Raw genomic sequence first — 17,581 nt, forward strand, 5'->3', positions numbered from 1 at the left:
AAATGTTATGAACTATATTTATACATATAAAATATACATAAATTTCTAATTAAATACTTTTATTGTCTATTCATTTTTATTTCGTTTTCATATTTCGCACGTTTTTGCGACACGTCATAAACGACAAATCGTTGCCCCAAAACAAAAACAATAACAACAAAAAAAATCATTAAAATCAACAAACAGAAACAAATTTTTTCACCTTGGGACTATAATAAACCAAACACAGATAAAATAAACAACAATGGCAACAACAAAAACAACAATAATAATGACAACAACAATAATAATAATGAAAGCACTGAAGACATAATAGATACAGATGATCAAGATGATGCCTTCCATCGTTGGTTGACATCCACAGAGACAAATAATAAAAATAATTTCACTCTAAATGATGCAATCAGCGGAAGAGATGATGCTGGTGGTTTTGCTTCAACTGCTGTTGGAGGTGGTGGTAGTGGTTTATTGGATGCCAGTAATAGTGATTATAATGTGGAAGATAGAAATTATGAAAATTTTGACTTGGTAGCAGAAACAGGACTTTCAACAGCAAAGGCAACATCAAGACCCTTAACAACAATAGGAGCGGCAGCAGCAATAACGACAACAACTATAAATGCATTTGACATGAACGGAGGAGAAGGTGGCAGAGAACGACCAGTAGCAATTTACGATGATAATGGCGATATGTATGAAAATAGTCAAAAACCAAAATATGAACAAAATTTTAGTGATAATAATAGTTACAACAGCAACAATAATGGAATTATTAATAGCAATGGCTACATAAGCAACAACAACAACAATATTTCACCATTCAGCAGTAATCCATATCAAAACTATAATAGAAATAATAATAACAATAACATGGACAGGCCAACCAGCAGCGGCAGCAGTTCGACAACTAGCAATGAAGATAATGGTGTTGCTAGTGTTGTAAATATTGATATAATGTTAACAGCATCATCTGCTGATTCACAGCAGCAACAAAAAGAAGAACGACCACAGGAAACGAATATTGAAACCACCAACCAACACAGTCAGCTGCAACAAGATTTTGAACGTGAAAAACAAATTGCTAAAACACAACTAAAATTCATGCAACCACCAACTTTAATTTCCAATACAAATGATGTTGATAATAACAATCCTTTGTACTCAATAATAAATGACAATACCAAAAACTATAACAAGAGTAGTAGCAGCAGCAGCGGTAATAGCAACCAAACTATTACCAACATTGTTGTTGGTGATGGTCTAAATATAGAAGAGCGACAAACAGCACAACAAAAAAATGTGGGTGTCAACTTGTCAAGTAGCGATAGTAGCAGTAACAACAGCAATAGTGCCGCTACCACCCATAGTTTATTAAGTAGTAGCGATAGTTTTAGCTTTAACCGTATATCGGCGGTGGTGTCACAAACAAATGCAACATCAGCGACAACAGTGGGTGCAACACCGCCTCCACTCAGCACAACATTGAGTCCGGAACGACAATGCAATGTTATGGGTAAGAATTATTGTGTTAAATGTTTAAAATAAATAAATCTATTAATTTCATTTATATATAAACTTGGATTTAAGTTTCAAACTTTGCACCAAGTGTTGTAGAAAAAATTTAGTATAAAACTTTCACATATTGATCAATACCTTTAAAAGATTAGCGGTACATACTTATAACGTTTCATGGATCGCTGGAATAGGGAGTATATTCGAAGACCTGACTTAGAAATCTCCATAAACTTCCCGGCACTTTTATAATATTTTATACTTAGATCAAAATCATGATCTATTGCCCAACGTCTCTCAACGGACTAGTTAAAAATCTTTTTAAATAGGTTATAGGATGTAAACTATGATCCAGTGAACAATGTAAGTTATATCCTATTTCTTACTTAAGATATTTTCAAGAATGAAAGAAACAACAACAACAACAACAACTTTTGTTATAAAAATTATTTATTAATTATTTATTTGTGCTAAAATTCATCGCGGTATTAGTGTTTAGTCTTATGTATGTTAATCAAGGCTTGAATACAACTTATTTGTTTCGATTCTTTTCGGAGAATGATTGTATGGAAGTATTGTTAGCAGACAGTACCCAGCAAAATCTTTACATACCCGGTAAGTAGGCAAGTAATATTGGAGAAAAGTGTAAGTAGTTAATTTTTGGATGAATAACTACTTATTTTTGTTCGACGATGACCAAAAAATAACTGGTTACAAATCTGCTTACCCGACAGTTCCAGATTTAAAACTGTTTTTACAGTTATTTTTCATGTTTGCTATTCTATTCTCTTTCTCAATGCCCTATTAAAAAATAGTTTTACCATTCTATCTGGAATGGTTTTCACACAAATGTAAATATCAACATTTCTTGAAAAAACTTCCAAAATCGACTACTGTTAGAAACACTAACTAATTCCTTATTGGACATACGCTATAGACAATTAACTACAAATTCCATTCAAAGAATCAACTCATTACCAACTAATATATGAAATAACTACCTAACCTACAATATTCATTACCAAAATTTGAAAATATTTTACTGGGTGAAAGTTGTTTTAACTTTCAGACAGAAATGCTGCAAACTTCATGACCAAAGCAGTTCCGGAGTACTGTTATCTCCAGAAAGTACCTGCTTTATTTTTCTAAATTCATACAGAATTGTCCTTGTGGATTTCACTTTGAAATCGAGTAAAGGGTATGTGCTAAGTTTCATCGAATTATTTCTAAGATTGCGACTTGTAGCGTGCGCACAATGTTTACAAAGACACACAGACGGACGGACAGACGGCCTTAGCTTAATCGAGTTCGAAAGCGATTATGAGCCGATTGATATACATAGTGGTATAGGGTATATAAATTCTTTGAAACATTGCAGATAAATACATATGTATGTATATTAATTTTATTGCATAGGGATAATTTTAAACGATTAAAATAAAACTTTAACCATTAAAAAATGAAGATTTTAAGTTTTAAATTATTTGTTCTCAAGCGCAGAAACGGTTTCAAGTTTCTACGCAAATATAATATTTATATCAAATTTTTAAGTTTAATTGAGCGATCTATCATTTAAACTTAATATTTTTGACGTATCTAACACTTTAATCCTTACAAATTCATACAAATCTAAAAATATATTTTCTAAAACGTGTGTTGGTGTATTTATAGAAATATGCGTTAAAATAAAACCTGATTATGGCCTAAAAGCACACACAGTATTATATTAAAATCCTTAAATATAAGTAAAATACATAAAAGTAAACGATGCCTTTAAGGTATAAGAAGCTCTTTGCACCCTCGCACGATAAACACAAATTGTTTTTATTTGTTTTCCAAACCAACAATTAAGTCAACAGTATTCATAAAGTCAGTCAAGTCAGTTGGTAAGTAAGTGAGCCGTTCAGTCAGTTAGTCATGCAGTCAAATCGTCAGCAATCAGCAGCCAAAGAATAGCAAGAGTTGTTTATTGTTTTTAAACCTTTTCAAATTACGAATAAAACAAAACGTAACGAAACGAACAAACGAAAAAAAAGGGAAATGACTCACTCGTTGGAACAATGTATGCTAATTTTGTAACGTGTTTGAAATGTTAAATAATTTTTATAAAACGGAAAAATACAAAAAAAGTAAAATGTAGAAAAAAACAAATAAAAATTTACAGTCTGATAAGTCCGTTTATATGATATCCTACGTCTATATATTAGTAGGTCCAGTCTTTTAAACGCTTCTAACAACAGTACAAACAACCCTACCTTTCAATGGTGTAGGGTATAAACACAAGTTAGTAGTGTATACAAACTTTTGTGAAGAGTTTGACGTTAGGTAGCAGAAGGCCTACTAACAACTTTCGAAGTGAGTTTATTTACATTTCTGTTGTGCTTTACTGTGTCGTATTTTATTTGTTCTATTAACCCAAAAAAACTACAACAAAAACAAATAAAAAGAGTTGAATTTTACGCTAAAAGTTTTTCCTTGAGTGTCGAGTGTGTTGATGTTGGTGAATGAATATGTAAGTAAATGCGATCTCATTTTAACCAAGTACACACTTTTTCGCACTCGCCCACACCCTCTTAAGTAAATAATGTTAATGCAAAAAGTCAACATACATAAGTAAATGTTTAAAATTTAAGTCAAACTAAATAAAAAAGACCTTATGGAATATTAGAACAGTTCCTCATAGAAGATTCTGTTAGCCACTTAATTTTTCCACAACTTTTAATCATGTTTTTAAATTAATGAAAACCTATCATAGTTATAGGATACAAACATTACATGAATTCCAAGAAACATTTTTTTCACAAATAATGAAATTTTTCTATTGAAATTTGGAATCTCCAAATTCCAGTTAAAATCAGGAATAAGCTAAATAAAAGTTGAATAAAAATTGTATGTATTGTTTTTTGTTTGTTTGTTCAAATGTTCTTTCTTTATGCCAGTTTTAAAAAACAGGTAGAAAACTATCCCTTGTCAAAAGTGAGCTTCCTACAATTGTTAACACATGTGCATAAAACTTTATTGTGATTTTGACAACCATTATAACTAAATATGATCGATATTAAGCACTTCAAATTCAACACGAATTAGAACGCTAACTACTGTCAATATTTGAATGTATTAGAAAAGAAATGACAATGTACATGTATTAAGAAATGCAACCTCACACAGTCCTAATGGAATAAAAAGAGTTCGACTTAAGAGCGTATGAGTAATATGAGATAATAATATTAAGTATACTTAGTACTAAGTACTAGATGAAACAGTAAGAAAACATAAACATGACTAACTAACTAACCAACTAACTAACTAACTAACTAATTAACTAACTAACTAACTAACTAACTAACTAACTAACTAACTAACTAACTAACTAACTAACTAACTAACTAACTAACTAACTAACTAACTAACTAACTAACTAACTAACTAACTAACTAACTAACTAACTAATGTATACGAATCACTTTCAGAGTCTACTGCCATTGGTCGCCTGTACAGCCTTGGTGCTACTTCGCACTTTCGCCATTTTTGTCCTATATCCATTGCTTAAATACTTTCCCACATCGGGACCACAGAGTACCACATAATATGTCACTATGGTGGGTAAGTTGGTTGACTCACGAGCCACATAGCGGTCGTGTTTTAAAACCCTAATTCGCGGGGGAATGTTGGTTCCAGGACTGATCCATAGCATATATGTCTGCGTTCTCTTTTCGGTGCTGTTGCCAACTCAACAGATGTTACAGCGAGATGTGACATATCAATCTATGCTGGATTCCTGAACTCGTTGGGTTTATCTTACTTTTCGCATAGTAGGACGTCAATATACGTTGAGGAATTTTTAGGTTGACCCTTGGCATTTGTGTCCCCTAGATCTTTCCTTAATGTCTGAAAGCTATCTGTTGCCGTTTCAACAGAATTCATATTGTTTCATGCTACATGACTTATGGTTGAGGCCACTCGACTTGTCTGGGCAATTATTGGGTTTTTTTTTGACTTTGGAAATTCTTACCGCCTTTGTCACATTATCTCGATATATATAGCGATCCTGATTTATTGGCTGGGTATATCGGACTACCAAATACTTATCTAGATGTTGTTGTCGAAAAAACAGGACCATCGCAGTAGTGTGCTTGGGCTTCTTGAGAATACAATCTTTCATAGAATCTGGTATATCCGCAAGATTTTACGCGATTTTGGGGTCTTCTCTCTGCTATTGACTTTAGACCTGTGATTGCTTTTTACTTGTCGGGGTAAGCAACGGGTAGATAACTCGTGTACTTCAGGCAAAGTGCTTGTAAAAGGACTGGCACAGCCATATACAAAAATTCCTACTGAGTTTTTCATAGAAGAGTTTAGGGTAGCGTGGTAGAACGTTCTGAAGTCTACCCAGTGGAAGAGAAAGACGCACAGACATTAGTTGCCTGTATAATTAAGTTTTTTTTTTGCTCTCATAATTATTGTAAATGTACTACAAAAATCAGAGCCTTAATAAGTCTGTTAGTTTTCGTAATGATCGGTCACTTATTGTTTTCGTGTATTTAATCGACTGGACTACACATATTAAGCAAAAAATCGGAAAGATACATATGAATAGAATCTTTCATGGAATTCGGTATATCCAAAAGTTTAATTTGGTCTTCTCTGGGTCTTCTCTGCTATTGACTTTAGACCTGTGATTGCTTTTTACTTTACGGGGTATGTATTGGGATTGATCTTATGCTGCCTGTCATTATTGACTTTAGACCTGTGATTGCTTTTTACTTTACGGGGTATGTATTGGGATTGATCTTATGCTGCCTGTCATTTCGCAACGGGGCTACTATGGTAAGAGATTAGATAGCTCGAGTACTTTAGCAAAGTGATTGTACAAGGACCGACACAGCCATGTACAAAATAAATGAAAATTTTCATATCGACCTTGATTAAGATGTCGTTATGATTTTATTCTACAAAACAGGACAAATGACTATTATTCCCTCAAATAAGATGCAGTCTAATAATATTTAAGAATAATATTACCAGTAATAGCATTACTTGTTTCTATAAAACTATATGCCTAAATCCTCTTGTCAACAAAATGTCACACCCTTAATGTGTAGGGTATTAAGGGAAAGTGAGAAAAACAAACCTAAGAAAATGTACAAATTATGTAGGTCTATTGTCAAGTATGTTTTTTTTTTTTTTTTTTAATATTTGCCAGAGTGATGATGTATCACCTAGATTTTGCTTTGCCTTAAGCTTTCCGTTCGTCAACAAATGCTGAAGAGTAAGGAAATGGAAATGTCATGTAATTCTGATGATGAAAACGGAGTGAAGGAATTTATTCCTTGTGCATACATTATTTCGTTTTTTTTTTTTTGTTTTCGCATTACACGAGACAAGAGAATATACTTTGGAAAAAGGGTTCAATGATTGTATTTGTTTACTTTTTCTTCTTATTTTTTTTTTTGCGTTCTTGTTGCAAAGAAGTGATGTGGAAAGTGATATAAGCAACAGTGGGATAAGATTTGTTTGATTGTCTCTACTATAATTTCAATTTGCATACAATCCATTAGTGGAGAATGGAAATTAAGTTTGATAGGTTCTTATCTCCAGTTTTGCAGAATTGTTTTCAACTGAGTTGTTAAGACAACAACAAGAATAAAACTTTGGCTTTGCCTGTTTCCAAGCAATTAAACCTGATATGTTACATTGGAAATCAGTTGGTCTGTCCACTGTTGTTGGCATAAATCCGATATTTAAGAAAGAAAGAAATAAAAAGCCTTTAGATAAAGTGTTTAAACATTAATGCTTCCGAATACTTTTAGGCCTTTTCATTGATTACAAACATCATGACTCCTACTCCTCAAACAGCAATATTGTTTATGAAAATTCATTTTTTGTATTCTTTTGTTTGCTTTAAATTTGCACAATTTTTTTAAATCAATTTATGTATGTAAATTTGACTTTTTTCTCTTTTTTTAGGTACACTTTACAAAATAGGCGATATTTTACCACAGGATACTGGTAATTGCTTGCAATGTATTTGCATTGATGGCTCAACATCGGATGACACACCGCGCGTAACCTGTAGTCCTCATAATTGTCCACCATTAGTATTGCCAGATTTGTTTGATGCCACGGGTTACTAAACTCCAACAATAAACGCTGAAAACTGAAAAAAATAAAAAATAAAAATCAATAAACAAAACTCATACATATGCATGTCTACAAAACAACAACCACAAGATATTTTCACTCAATATTTCGTGACTTTAGTCCAGAATATTGTTCATTGAACAACTTCAAACACACATACTCATCAACATCAACATCAGCTGCATCAGTTTTTGTACAGTTTTAAATGTTGTCCCAGCCAATAATTGTTAACAAACTCTATTTGCAATATATTTCAATTGCAACAAATAAAAGAACAGCAATAGCAACAAAAAATTCGAATCTATAACAATAGCAACGAATTGTACTGGGAGAGCCACACCCCCCACTGTACAATCCATATACAAACATCATATTTAAAGGTATAGTAGAAAATTTCCAATATAAAATTTGAAATTCTCATGAATGCATTTTATTGCTTTCAAAGAAATATGCACATAAAATATTTTAAAAATGCAAAATAATGTTGAATTTATGATTTATTGAATATTTTGTATTTACTTGTTTGTATGTTTGCTTGTTTGTTCGCTGTGGGTTAGTATTCTTTTGATATGTTTTAGCAAAATATTTGGCACATACAACTACTGGTTAAAGAGGAAATGTAATATTTTAGAAATGTTTATGCATTACTTTTGTTTTTGAAATTCTAATGCTTTGAGGATATTACAATTACAATGGTGTTCAAAACTTAAAGTTTTAATTTTGTTTTTTTAATTAAAAATTAAATTATTTCATACACTATAATAAAAATAAACTATATTGCTTTTGACAATGAGAAACATGTCGTGGTAAGTGCTATCACAGGTTATTAAAGAATTTTAAGACGATATATCTGCGTTTGCTCTTTTGTTCCAAAAAATATATTTAAACTGCTGCTCATGTCTAAATATACATACAAATGTACATTAGAGTGTCCAGAGGAACGCACTTTTTGAGAATTTCATCTAGGAGTTACTCTAAATCTATGTTTATTAAGTACAATAGATTTTTAACCCCTGGTAGGAACACTAACTGGGTTGAGAAGTATTATTACAAAAATTGCTTCACGGGACACCCTAATGTATATACGTATACATATGTATGTATGTATCTTAAAGTTTAAATAAAAAATTCATTAGGAATATAATTACGGTAATCTATAAACAAAATATCTACTAGACTGGCAGTAAAAAACCCCTTAGTGAATTAATGGATAAGTAACTTCGTCTATTTCTTCAGAGTTGTATTGCTGTTTTGATCAGATATAGGTTTTGTAAGTAGTTAGGATTGGGCTGAAATGTTTCTCTAGAAACTTAAATGTTTCTCTGTGGCCTCCGGTAGGTTAGTGGTTAGTGTTCTAGTCTGGTAGACCGGAGGTGGTGGGTTCGATTCCCACCCGTCACACTGGCTAAGGAGCGCACAACAGGTCCGATAGAGGTCTAGGTGTATTTCTTCGGATAAGATGTGTATACATCCTCCTTTCAAACTAACTAACTAACTAAATGTTTCTCTAGAAACAATGAATATCGTATTATCATGTCAAGAATGTCCAGAGTTTCTGATTCCTTAATATTTTTACCACCAATAAATAAGGATGGTGCAACATAACATGTCACCATTCGATATTGTTATTAAATCTTGGTCATTATCCTTAAATTACATATAGCAACAGCTGCTTTTGCTGTCGTCATTTGACATAGAAAATCGTTTATGAATACTTATGTATATAAAGTAGAGGAATCAGGAATTTAATATTGAATCAGTTGATTGAGTTTTAATTTTGAGCAACTCGTGTGGTAGACTCTACGTTTGCAATAACAAGACCATTTACATTCTTCAAAATAATATCATATTTCTGCATGTCTTCCAAAGATCGTAAAATATGAAAGTCATAAGGTAATAATACATTGGGGCAGCTATGTGGATTACTTTAAAAAATGTTGGATATACTGCAATTAGTAATTTTGCTGTTTAAACGTTTTCCGTTTACAATTAGCATGTCTTCTGTTGATTCGTCAACAATACATAGGACATAAACAGAAGAATTGTTCTAACTCACAGACATCTGCGGTTAATATAGTATGAGCAGTGTAAACCCTAAACAGAAAAGTAAATGTAAAAGTACACATCACGCGTTGAGGCGACAACGCGTTTTACGATTTTCAAACTTTTCGGGCTTTATAAGCTGCAAGTTACACATCACGCGTCATTTTGATTTACCTTTCAAATGTTTTTAAACACTATTACTGTTTAAAAACAAAATTTTATGTTTTTGTTGAAATTTTTAATATTTTAGTTTCATTGTTGGTGAAATTTATTTTATATTAGAATACTTTTATTCTACACAAACAAAATACAACCCTGAAATTTGCTAAACTTTTTGCGGCAGTCGTGTTACAAACTACAGCGTGTAACTTGTTAAATGAAAATACACTATTTCATTTTTTTTTTGACAGAAGCTTACAACGCGTGGTTTGTAATTCCACCTTAAGAAAAATTCAATGACATCACATGTATATAAAACTTTTCCTCAGGCACAGATCCAGAGGAGAGGAAGAAGGAAAATTTCCCCTCAAATCTAAACCACTCTTAATCTCACAGTCAATTCCTTATGTTATATCTTTTTCGGCTATCTTAAATTATAGACTAAACGTTTATCAGTATTTTATACAGATTTTCAAGAGTTTGTACTTAAACCTCAGCAACCATCTACTCTCCGAAAGGAACTCTTTAATAACTGGAACAAGATGAAGTGCGTAGCTCTAATCCTTGCTGACAAAAGATCAAAGCAATTCAAAGAAATTCCAAGGGTAAATTTGATTAGAGGTATTACCACCTCTTTTCCTTTTGCAATAATAGCAAGATAGGGAAGATCATCAAGGTTACATGCCTAGGGGTAAACGAGATAGAAGTCAATTTACAGTCAATCGATTAAGTGTTTTATTCTAATGCATCTTTAAGCCTCTGTGATAGTGTGTTTTAATGGATTCTTTCTACTTTAACAATTTTGTATTTCTAAGAATCCTGTTCCACGAGCAGAAAATTTATAAGTTTTTAACATACCAAATTGTAGTTCAGGCTAGTCTTAGTATCTATAACTGTTAAATCAAACGCACATACAAATAACTTGCACTTACACACATACATATTTATTTTCATTTATTTCCAAATATAATTTATGTATTTTCTTAATTTCTTTTAGGCATTATCCTTTGTCAAACTGTTATTGTGGAGTGTATGCTTTAATAAAAAAAAGAAAAACATCTTATTAATGATAATAATTAATAATAGATGTCAAACTTGTCCACTTGAGAGTTTCTTGAATAAAAAAAATTAAAAAAAAATATTATCAAATTACAGCTCAAAACAAACGAGAAGAAGAAACCCCTTGTTAAACATATATTTACAAACACAAAAAACCTCCTACTATTTCCTCGTCCATATTATAAACATTTTTACAAGAAAATAATATATATAAATAATAAAAAAAGAAAAATTTCCAGTTTCTTTATGTCGAAAATAATTTCAAATTAATCAATAAACAAAATTTACAATGATTTCCTTATAAATTCTTTAAACTTTAAGTAAGGTGACTAAAGAGGGATGTGCAATAGTTTTTTTTAACAAAAGAATTTCTTATTAATTATTTATATTATTAAAAAACAAGTTATCTTATATAATGAGAGAACAAGTTTTTTTTCCAAGAATTAATAATTAATTGTAAGTAAATTAATTAAATTTAAAAAATATGAAACTGGTATCGTACGTATAAATTTTATTATTTCGTAGGAAATAAAGCATAATTTAATTCAAATGTAAATGTTTTAAGATGAATAACAAAATATTTTGTTGATTTATTAGCTTAGCTTTCAAAGAAGTAGAAATGTATGGTTTTTCTTCGTAAATCATAATCGAAAGTACAGAAATTGAACAGAACACGTACTGTACATTTTCATGAAATAGTTAAAATTTACTTTCTCTTGGAACAGTGGGACAGTTTAATAAAATTTGAAAAATTGCATCACAAAAACAAAATTGGAATCAAAAGTTTTCCAAATACACAAGATGCTTTAATTTGGCAGAAGTTGTTCATCGCTAAAATCTATGATATAGAAATTCAAAATATAAACTCAACTTTAATCAAATTTTTCGAAAAATTTCCCACTGTACCATTACAGAAACATACATTCATAAATTGAAACATTTAAAACATTTAAGTATAAAATGTGTATAAATTCTACAAAATACCAAATTTCAATCATAATTCTCTCAATAATTTCAAAGAAACAAAAAACATTTACTTGCAAGTCTTTCATTAGTTACCTCACTTATGTAACTAAATTTGAAATAAATACAATAAGAAAACCACTTACAAAACAAATTAAGAAAATAAAAGAAAAATTAAAAATTATATAAACTTCAATAATTTATATCAGTGTGTTTAGTATTAAAGAAAAATGTATAAACCAAAGAACAAATTCAGATTCGATATAAAAAAAAAGCAAATAACATTGAAATTAAATTATTAATAAATAACATTTTTACAATTTTACAAAATTACAAAATTATATTAAAAATAAAAGAAAAAACAAGAATTAAAGTTCTTAATAAGGACAAATAATAATTTAATTAGGCTTTTAGTTTTACGTAATTAATATAGAGAACTCTTAAGTTATTAAACTTTCAATTATAAAGAAATTTATAAATATTTACAAATATATATTTATTAAGCAAAATTTTGAAATAAGTTTTAATGACTTTAGCTCTGGTCTTTTCAGTTTCGTGTTTTTCAGCTCTGATTTATGTATATCCTTTAGGTGTTAGTGGGTTAATCTATTCTTCTTAGGGGTTTTAGTTAATTGACATCTTGCCTACCTTTTCCTAGGTGCATCCAAGAACCTTGACAAATTATATTTGATGATTTGAATACGTTTGAATGTTTCCCCTGATCACATGTATCTGTTTCAGATGCCATCTGGTCAGAAAAATCTTTAACATTCTTCGTAGCTCAGTACTTAGATTCAAAAGACACGCTCGACACTAGATATTTTTAACATACAAATTCGAAATTATTTGTCTTTCGAAGAGTAAACTCTGTATTTGCTGTAGTTTGACTGATATGTTGTACAAACGTCATGTGAATATTTGTTACCTTCGTGATGTCCTGTTAACCTTAGTGATGACTCTTTTATTTGTCTTGTTTAAGGCTGATAGAAGTAGCCCACTTTGGCCACTACCGGACTTGAAGTTAAGTCCTTTTTAGGAAAATGTCTGTTGTTAAAAACAAAAATCGTATATAGTGATTAATAAAGGTACTATCGCCGATGTTCAGAAACACAGTTTCTTAAACGTAGTTTTTTTAGAAATTTCCTATTAATGTTCATGAGAGATGTTATATGGATCTAACTTCGACGATTGCCCGACAATGTCAAAAGAAGTGCTCTAGAGTTCGAAGATATTTGGATTTAAATTCGACGATGGCCAGACAAGAAAATGCTCTCCTACATTCTCTAAATTTGTTTGAATTCGCATGTCTTACTTTGTGTAGTTGTGCTCGTAATCAAAATACGTACCTCCATACTAACCTTAGACTTGCTCAATTCAAGGAGGCTTTTCTTCCCGCTCTAGTAAGTTTAACCAAGAGGTTTTAATTCCAGTTATTATCATAAATATTTATTCTAAAGCAATATATGCATTCTATTATTTCTCGGTCTTTTCCTTTTATTATGATTAGATAGACGGCAGTGTATTTCTGTTCTTGGGTTCTCAATTATCTACCCAATTTAGAGCCATTCGTATAGCAACTAATTCCTACAGAGATTTATTTTAAATCTATCTGAGTTTAGTTAATCAAAGTTCGCGATATATTCTGTGTTTGACATGCGATCTGGTTCATGCGATGTTTGTGTATACCTTAAAACGCATCTTATACACATTGATAACATATCTTATAATCGACCTCGGTCAGTTCTTCAAAAGTAAAGAAATGTTTGGCTAAAAGTGCCGTTGCAATTTTCATATTTCAAGGGTGTTTCTATTACGTCTTTCCTTGGAATGATTTGGCGTGGCTAGTTGCCTGTAAGATTTGTCCTGGCTAGTCAGTATGTTAAGATGTGAAAGAGGAACTTATGCTGGATTTTTGAACCTTTTTACATTTCGCGTAGTAGGATGTCAGCATAGGTTGGAGAATTTTCAATTTGGCACTTGATAGTTGCCAAGTAGATTGTAAGTTGGTAAACAATCGGAAAACTCTCCTCTGCACGACAGGAGCCTAGTAATGATTAAGTATACCTCTTACTTTAGGGAAGTTTTCTGCTGCAGTTGCTCTCTCAACAGGATTAATATTGTTTCATGATACGCGACTTTTGAGATCTGCATCTCAACTTGTCCGGGTAATAACTGAGCTTCAATTGATTTGGAAAATTCTACATCCTTTATCACATTGTCTCGACATAAATAAATTAATTTTCTGTGCATTTCGGACTGTCAAATACGTCTCTAAATGCTATTGCCGAAACATCAAGGCCATCTCAGTAGTGTGGTTGCATAAAATGTAATTGTAATCTCCTAGTTGACCTTCACTCTTCTCGGTTGAGTCTAACTTAAGGCCGCATTCAGAGACTCTTGAGCTCTTCTATATGACGCCATTAAAAGTGGTTATCCAGAGTAAGAATATTCCAAGAAATAGCCTTTTCCTGATAGTTATATCGTATAATTCGGTATAAGAAACTATTTATACCCTACACCACTATAGTGAGGAGGGTGTACTGATGTTTGTAACAGCCGAATCACTTTCTTAGTCGATTTAGCCATGTCCGTCTATCTGTGTGTCCATATAAAATTTGTGCGCACGCTACAGGTCGCAATTTTGAAGATAATTTGATGAAATTTGGCCAACATCCTTTTCTTGCTTTAAGGACAAACGCTATTGAAAATGGTTGAAATCGGGCCTGGCCCTATACAACCGTACCCCCCGAATCGGGCCTTTACGCGCATAATACGTAAAAATATTCCACAATACGATTAAAAAAACAAATTAAATGCTTTATTTTTTTAAATTATCCAAAACATACTGACATAGGGTATCATATTGTCGGCAATGTCCTTCTTCTTCTTCTTTTTTTTTCATACTTCTTTTCTTTTACAGCGTTTCGTTCCAGATAGCTATTGAGTTCAAATCGAATTGTATTAGATGTTCCGAATTACTTTTTAGTGGACCAAAATAAAACCTTAATATTTTCTTCATTGAAGGTCTGAGCTTGGGTTTCTTTTGGTGATTAGGGAAAACTCAGTTCAACTTAGGTAATCTCATATTTGGACAAAATCTCCCAGAGTTGGTGGAATTATACTTCAAGCAACAATTCAATAAGGAATTCATAATCTACATTAATTTCTAGTTACTGAAACATATCCAATATGAAATGTTGCTAAACCACTGCGCTTTATTTTTCCTTTAAAATAACAATTTACTAAATAATATTACTAATAAAATTTTCAAATTTTTGCTTAATGAATATATTTGTGAAAAAAAAAATATATTTCTAATTTTAATTTAATTTTAAAACTAAAACACTTTAACTTCCTATGAAATTTAAACAAAACGACCATTCTTTGAGACATATTTAAATTAAGATTATAAAATCGTATAAAAGAAAAACTGAAAACAAATCGTAACGTATCTAATATAACTGGTAGTTAAACTTAGTTTAGTTTTATTAGATAATAAGACTGTATAAACAATAAAAAAATAAAGTTAAAAACCTTTATTATTAAATATTATGTCCCAGCTAAATTATATTATAGTTAAGCTAGAAAACCAATAGTCTAAAAGAATCAATAAAAACACACTCATATCGGCTAAATATCATAAATAAAAAAAAAACAATATTAATTGTATTTTTAGTTTAAGCAGCCAAATTATTAGCAATTTTACATTAAACATTTTTAGCAATTGTAATTACAATGTTTGCTGGGTTTTATTTACTACTATTTACTACTATTATTTCTTTCATTTAAAAAAAAAAAAAAACATAATTGATTTTTAATTTTATTAATTTTAATGTCAAACACCATATTAATTACTACAAAAACTATTATAATAATATTTAAACAAATATTATGTTTTAAAATTATATTAAATCATTTATTAACTTAACAACAGAATGTGTATTTAAATAAAAAAACAAATAATAATCAAACAAATAATTAATAAAAAAAAACAATTATAATGAAAATTAAACATTAAAAAACACAATAGTAAAATAAATATTTATATTTGAAATAAAACTGAACAACAAATTAAACATAGAATCTTTAAACTATAATCAACCTCCTGTATACTGTAATTTATTTATTTATTTAATTGCGTTTTAATATCAATTAATTTCGAGTTATTGGAAATTGATTAATTAAAAAAATAAAAAAAATTAATAAAAAAAGCAAAAAGAAATTAATAAATGTATATGAAATATATAAACATTCAAAGGTTATAAATGCATTTTTAATTGATTTTATTAATTCTAACATCGGTAAGTTTGCCACGAATTGAAGCTTTGTGCACACAAGCCTGTCTCACGTGTGACGTCGAAGCCCTTTCAAATGCTCTAACTTCTACCTCTGGGAACCTCTATAATGTTACTCTAGGATTCTTCTTGGCAATTACTTTTTTGAGTGTAAACTTACAGGAATATTTCTATCGCTGCTATCCTGATCCAGTGCTTGCCGACGGTATTTCTAGAGTTCTTTCTTCCATGCCCTTATTTTCCCGAGTGTAAAAATCTTCTACTCTAATCTACTTTCCAAAAATGTAAATCCGTCTACTAATAAACCAGAGACCTAATCATAGCATTATTATATTTTCCTGCAGCTCACTGTAATTTTCTTACCGACACACGTCTTGGTTGTTCACTGTTGGGATTAACTGCATTCTGCCTGTCGGCAAATATGTTATCTCTAATTGGCGCCGTATTTATTTTAATGCAACTTAAGAATACCATTATTTCTCGAACTTCTGATTAAGCTGTGTTTAGATTAACGGAAGTATATTTCTGTTGTTAGCTTCGTTGTGTCCCCCAATTTAGAGCCATTCATATAGCAACGGATTTCTATTGATAATTGCTTGAAATCTAACTGGAATCAGTGAATCAAAGTTACCGACATATTCTTTTTGGAATACAAATGAACGTTTTTATACCTTCACCGCCACCAGTGGTGATAGAATACGTATATAAGTTAGTCATTCCGTGTGTAATGCTAAGAAATATTCGTCGGGGACCCAGTAAAGGTGATTCTTATGATATCCTGAGTTTCATTTAGCTATTTTAGTCTGCATCACTATCATCCTTAAGTCTGTGTAAAACACGCTCACGTTAAAACAAAACAACGAAAATTAATAAAATTCACACAAAACATTCAACAAGTTAAAGTGCTATATTCAGCTTTGACGAATCTTAAATACATCTCATCTTAAAATAGTTTACATACCATTACAAGTTATTAAATTTTATGGGTTGATTCAGGTTGAATAATTAAACACTTAAATTTTCTCCATATGCTATGGTAAGTATAAATCCATCGTTAAAAATTTATGATTTATAAAAGCTGTTTATGTTAAAGGGTAATTAAGATCCGGCACAGCTGAATATAAACTCTAATTTGTTTCTAATTAATGCAATTGGAATAAACGGCAATTTTTTCGGAACATATTTTCCTCGTCAGATCACAATTAGTGTGTATGACGAAATTAATCGTATGTAACGAACTGTGTGATAGATTTATTTATATTTCATACGCAAACGAACGACTAATTAATTATTTTAGAGTGACCTTTTTATACCCTTCACCTTCGTGAGAAGGGTATATATAAGTTTGTCATTCCGTTTGTAATTTCTATAATATAATTTTCCGACCCTATAAAGTATATATATTCTGG

The 17,581-nt window shown here is 30.7% G+C and overlaps 1 protein-coding gene across 2 annotated transcripts in view; it reads left to right on the plus strand.

Moving 5' to 3' along the window:
* The window catches only part of LOC111681074 (probable WRKY transcription factor protein 1), a 46,252-nt gene extending 34,918 nt beyond the window's left edge, over positions 1-11,334 (plus strand). The window contains exons 5-7 of one of the 2 annotated variants that reach the window (XR_006941240.1): positions 187-1,513; positions 7,480-8,033; positions 10,853-11,334. Coding sequence is in view for 1 of the 2 variants with exons in the window: in XM_046953515.1 (XP_046809471.1) it covers positions 187-1,513; positions 7,480-7,646 (1,494 nt within the window). In the remaining variant the exon portion in view is untranslated. Of the gene's footprint in view, positions 1-186; positions 1,514-7,479; positions 9,541-10,852 lie in introns of those variants that run through there. The other variant, XM_046953515.1, reaches the window with a different exon arrangement.
* The last annotated feature ends 6,247 nt before the right edge of the window (positions 11,335-17,581 follow it).

The sequence above is a fragment of the Lucilia cuprina genome, chromosome 6 (genome assembly GCF_022045245.1).
Source record: "Lucilia cuprina isolate Lc7/37 chromosome 6, ASM2204524v1, whole genome shotgun sequence".
In the NCBI taxonomy this organism is placed as follows: domain Eukaryota; kingdom Metazoa; phylum Arthropoda; class Insecta; order Diptera; family Calliphoridae; genus Lucilia; species Lucilia cuprina.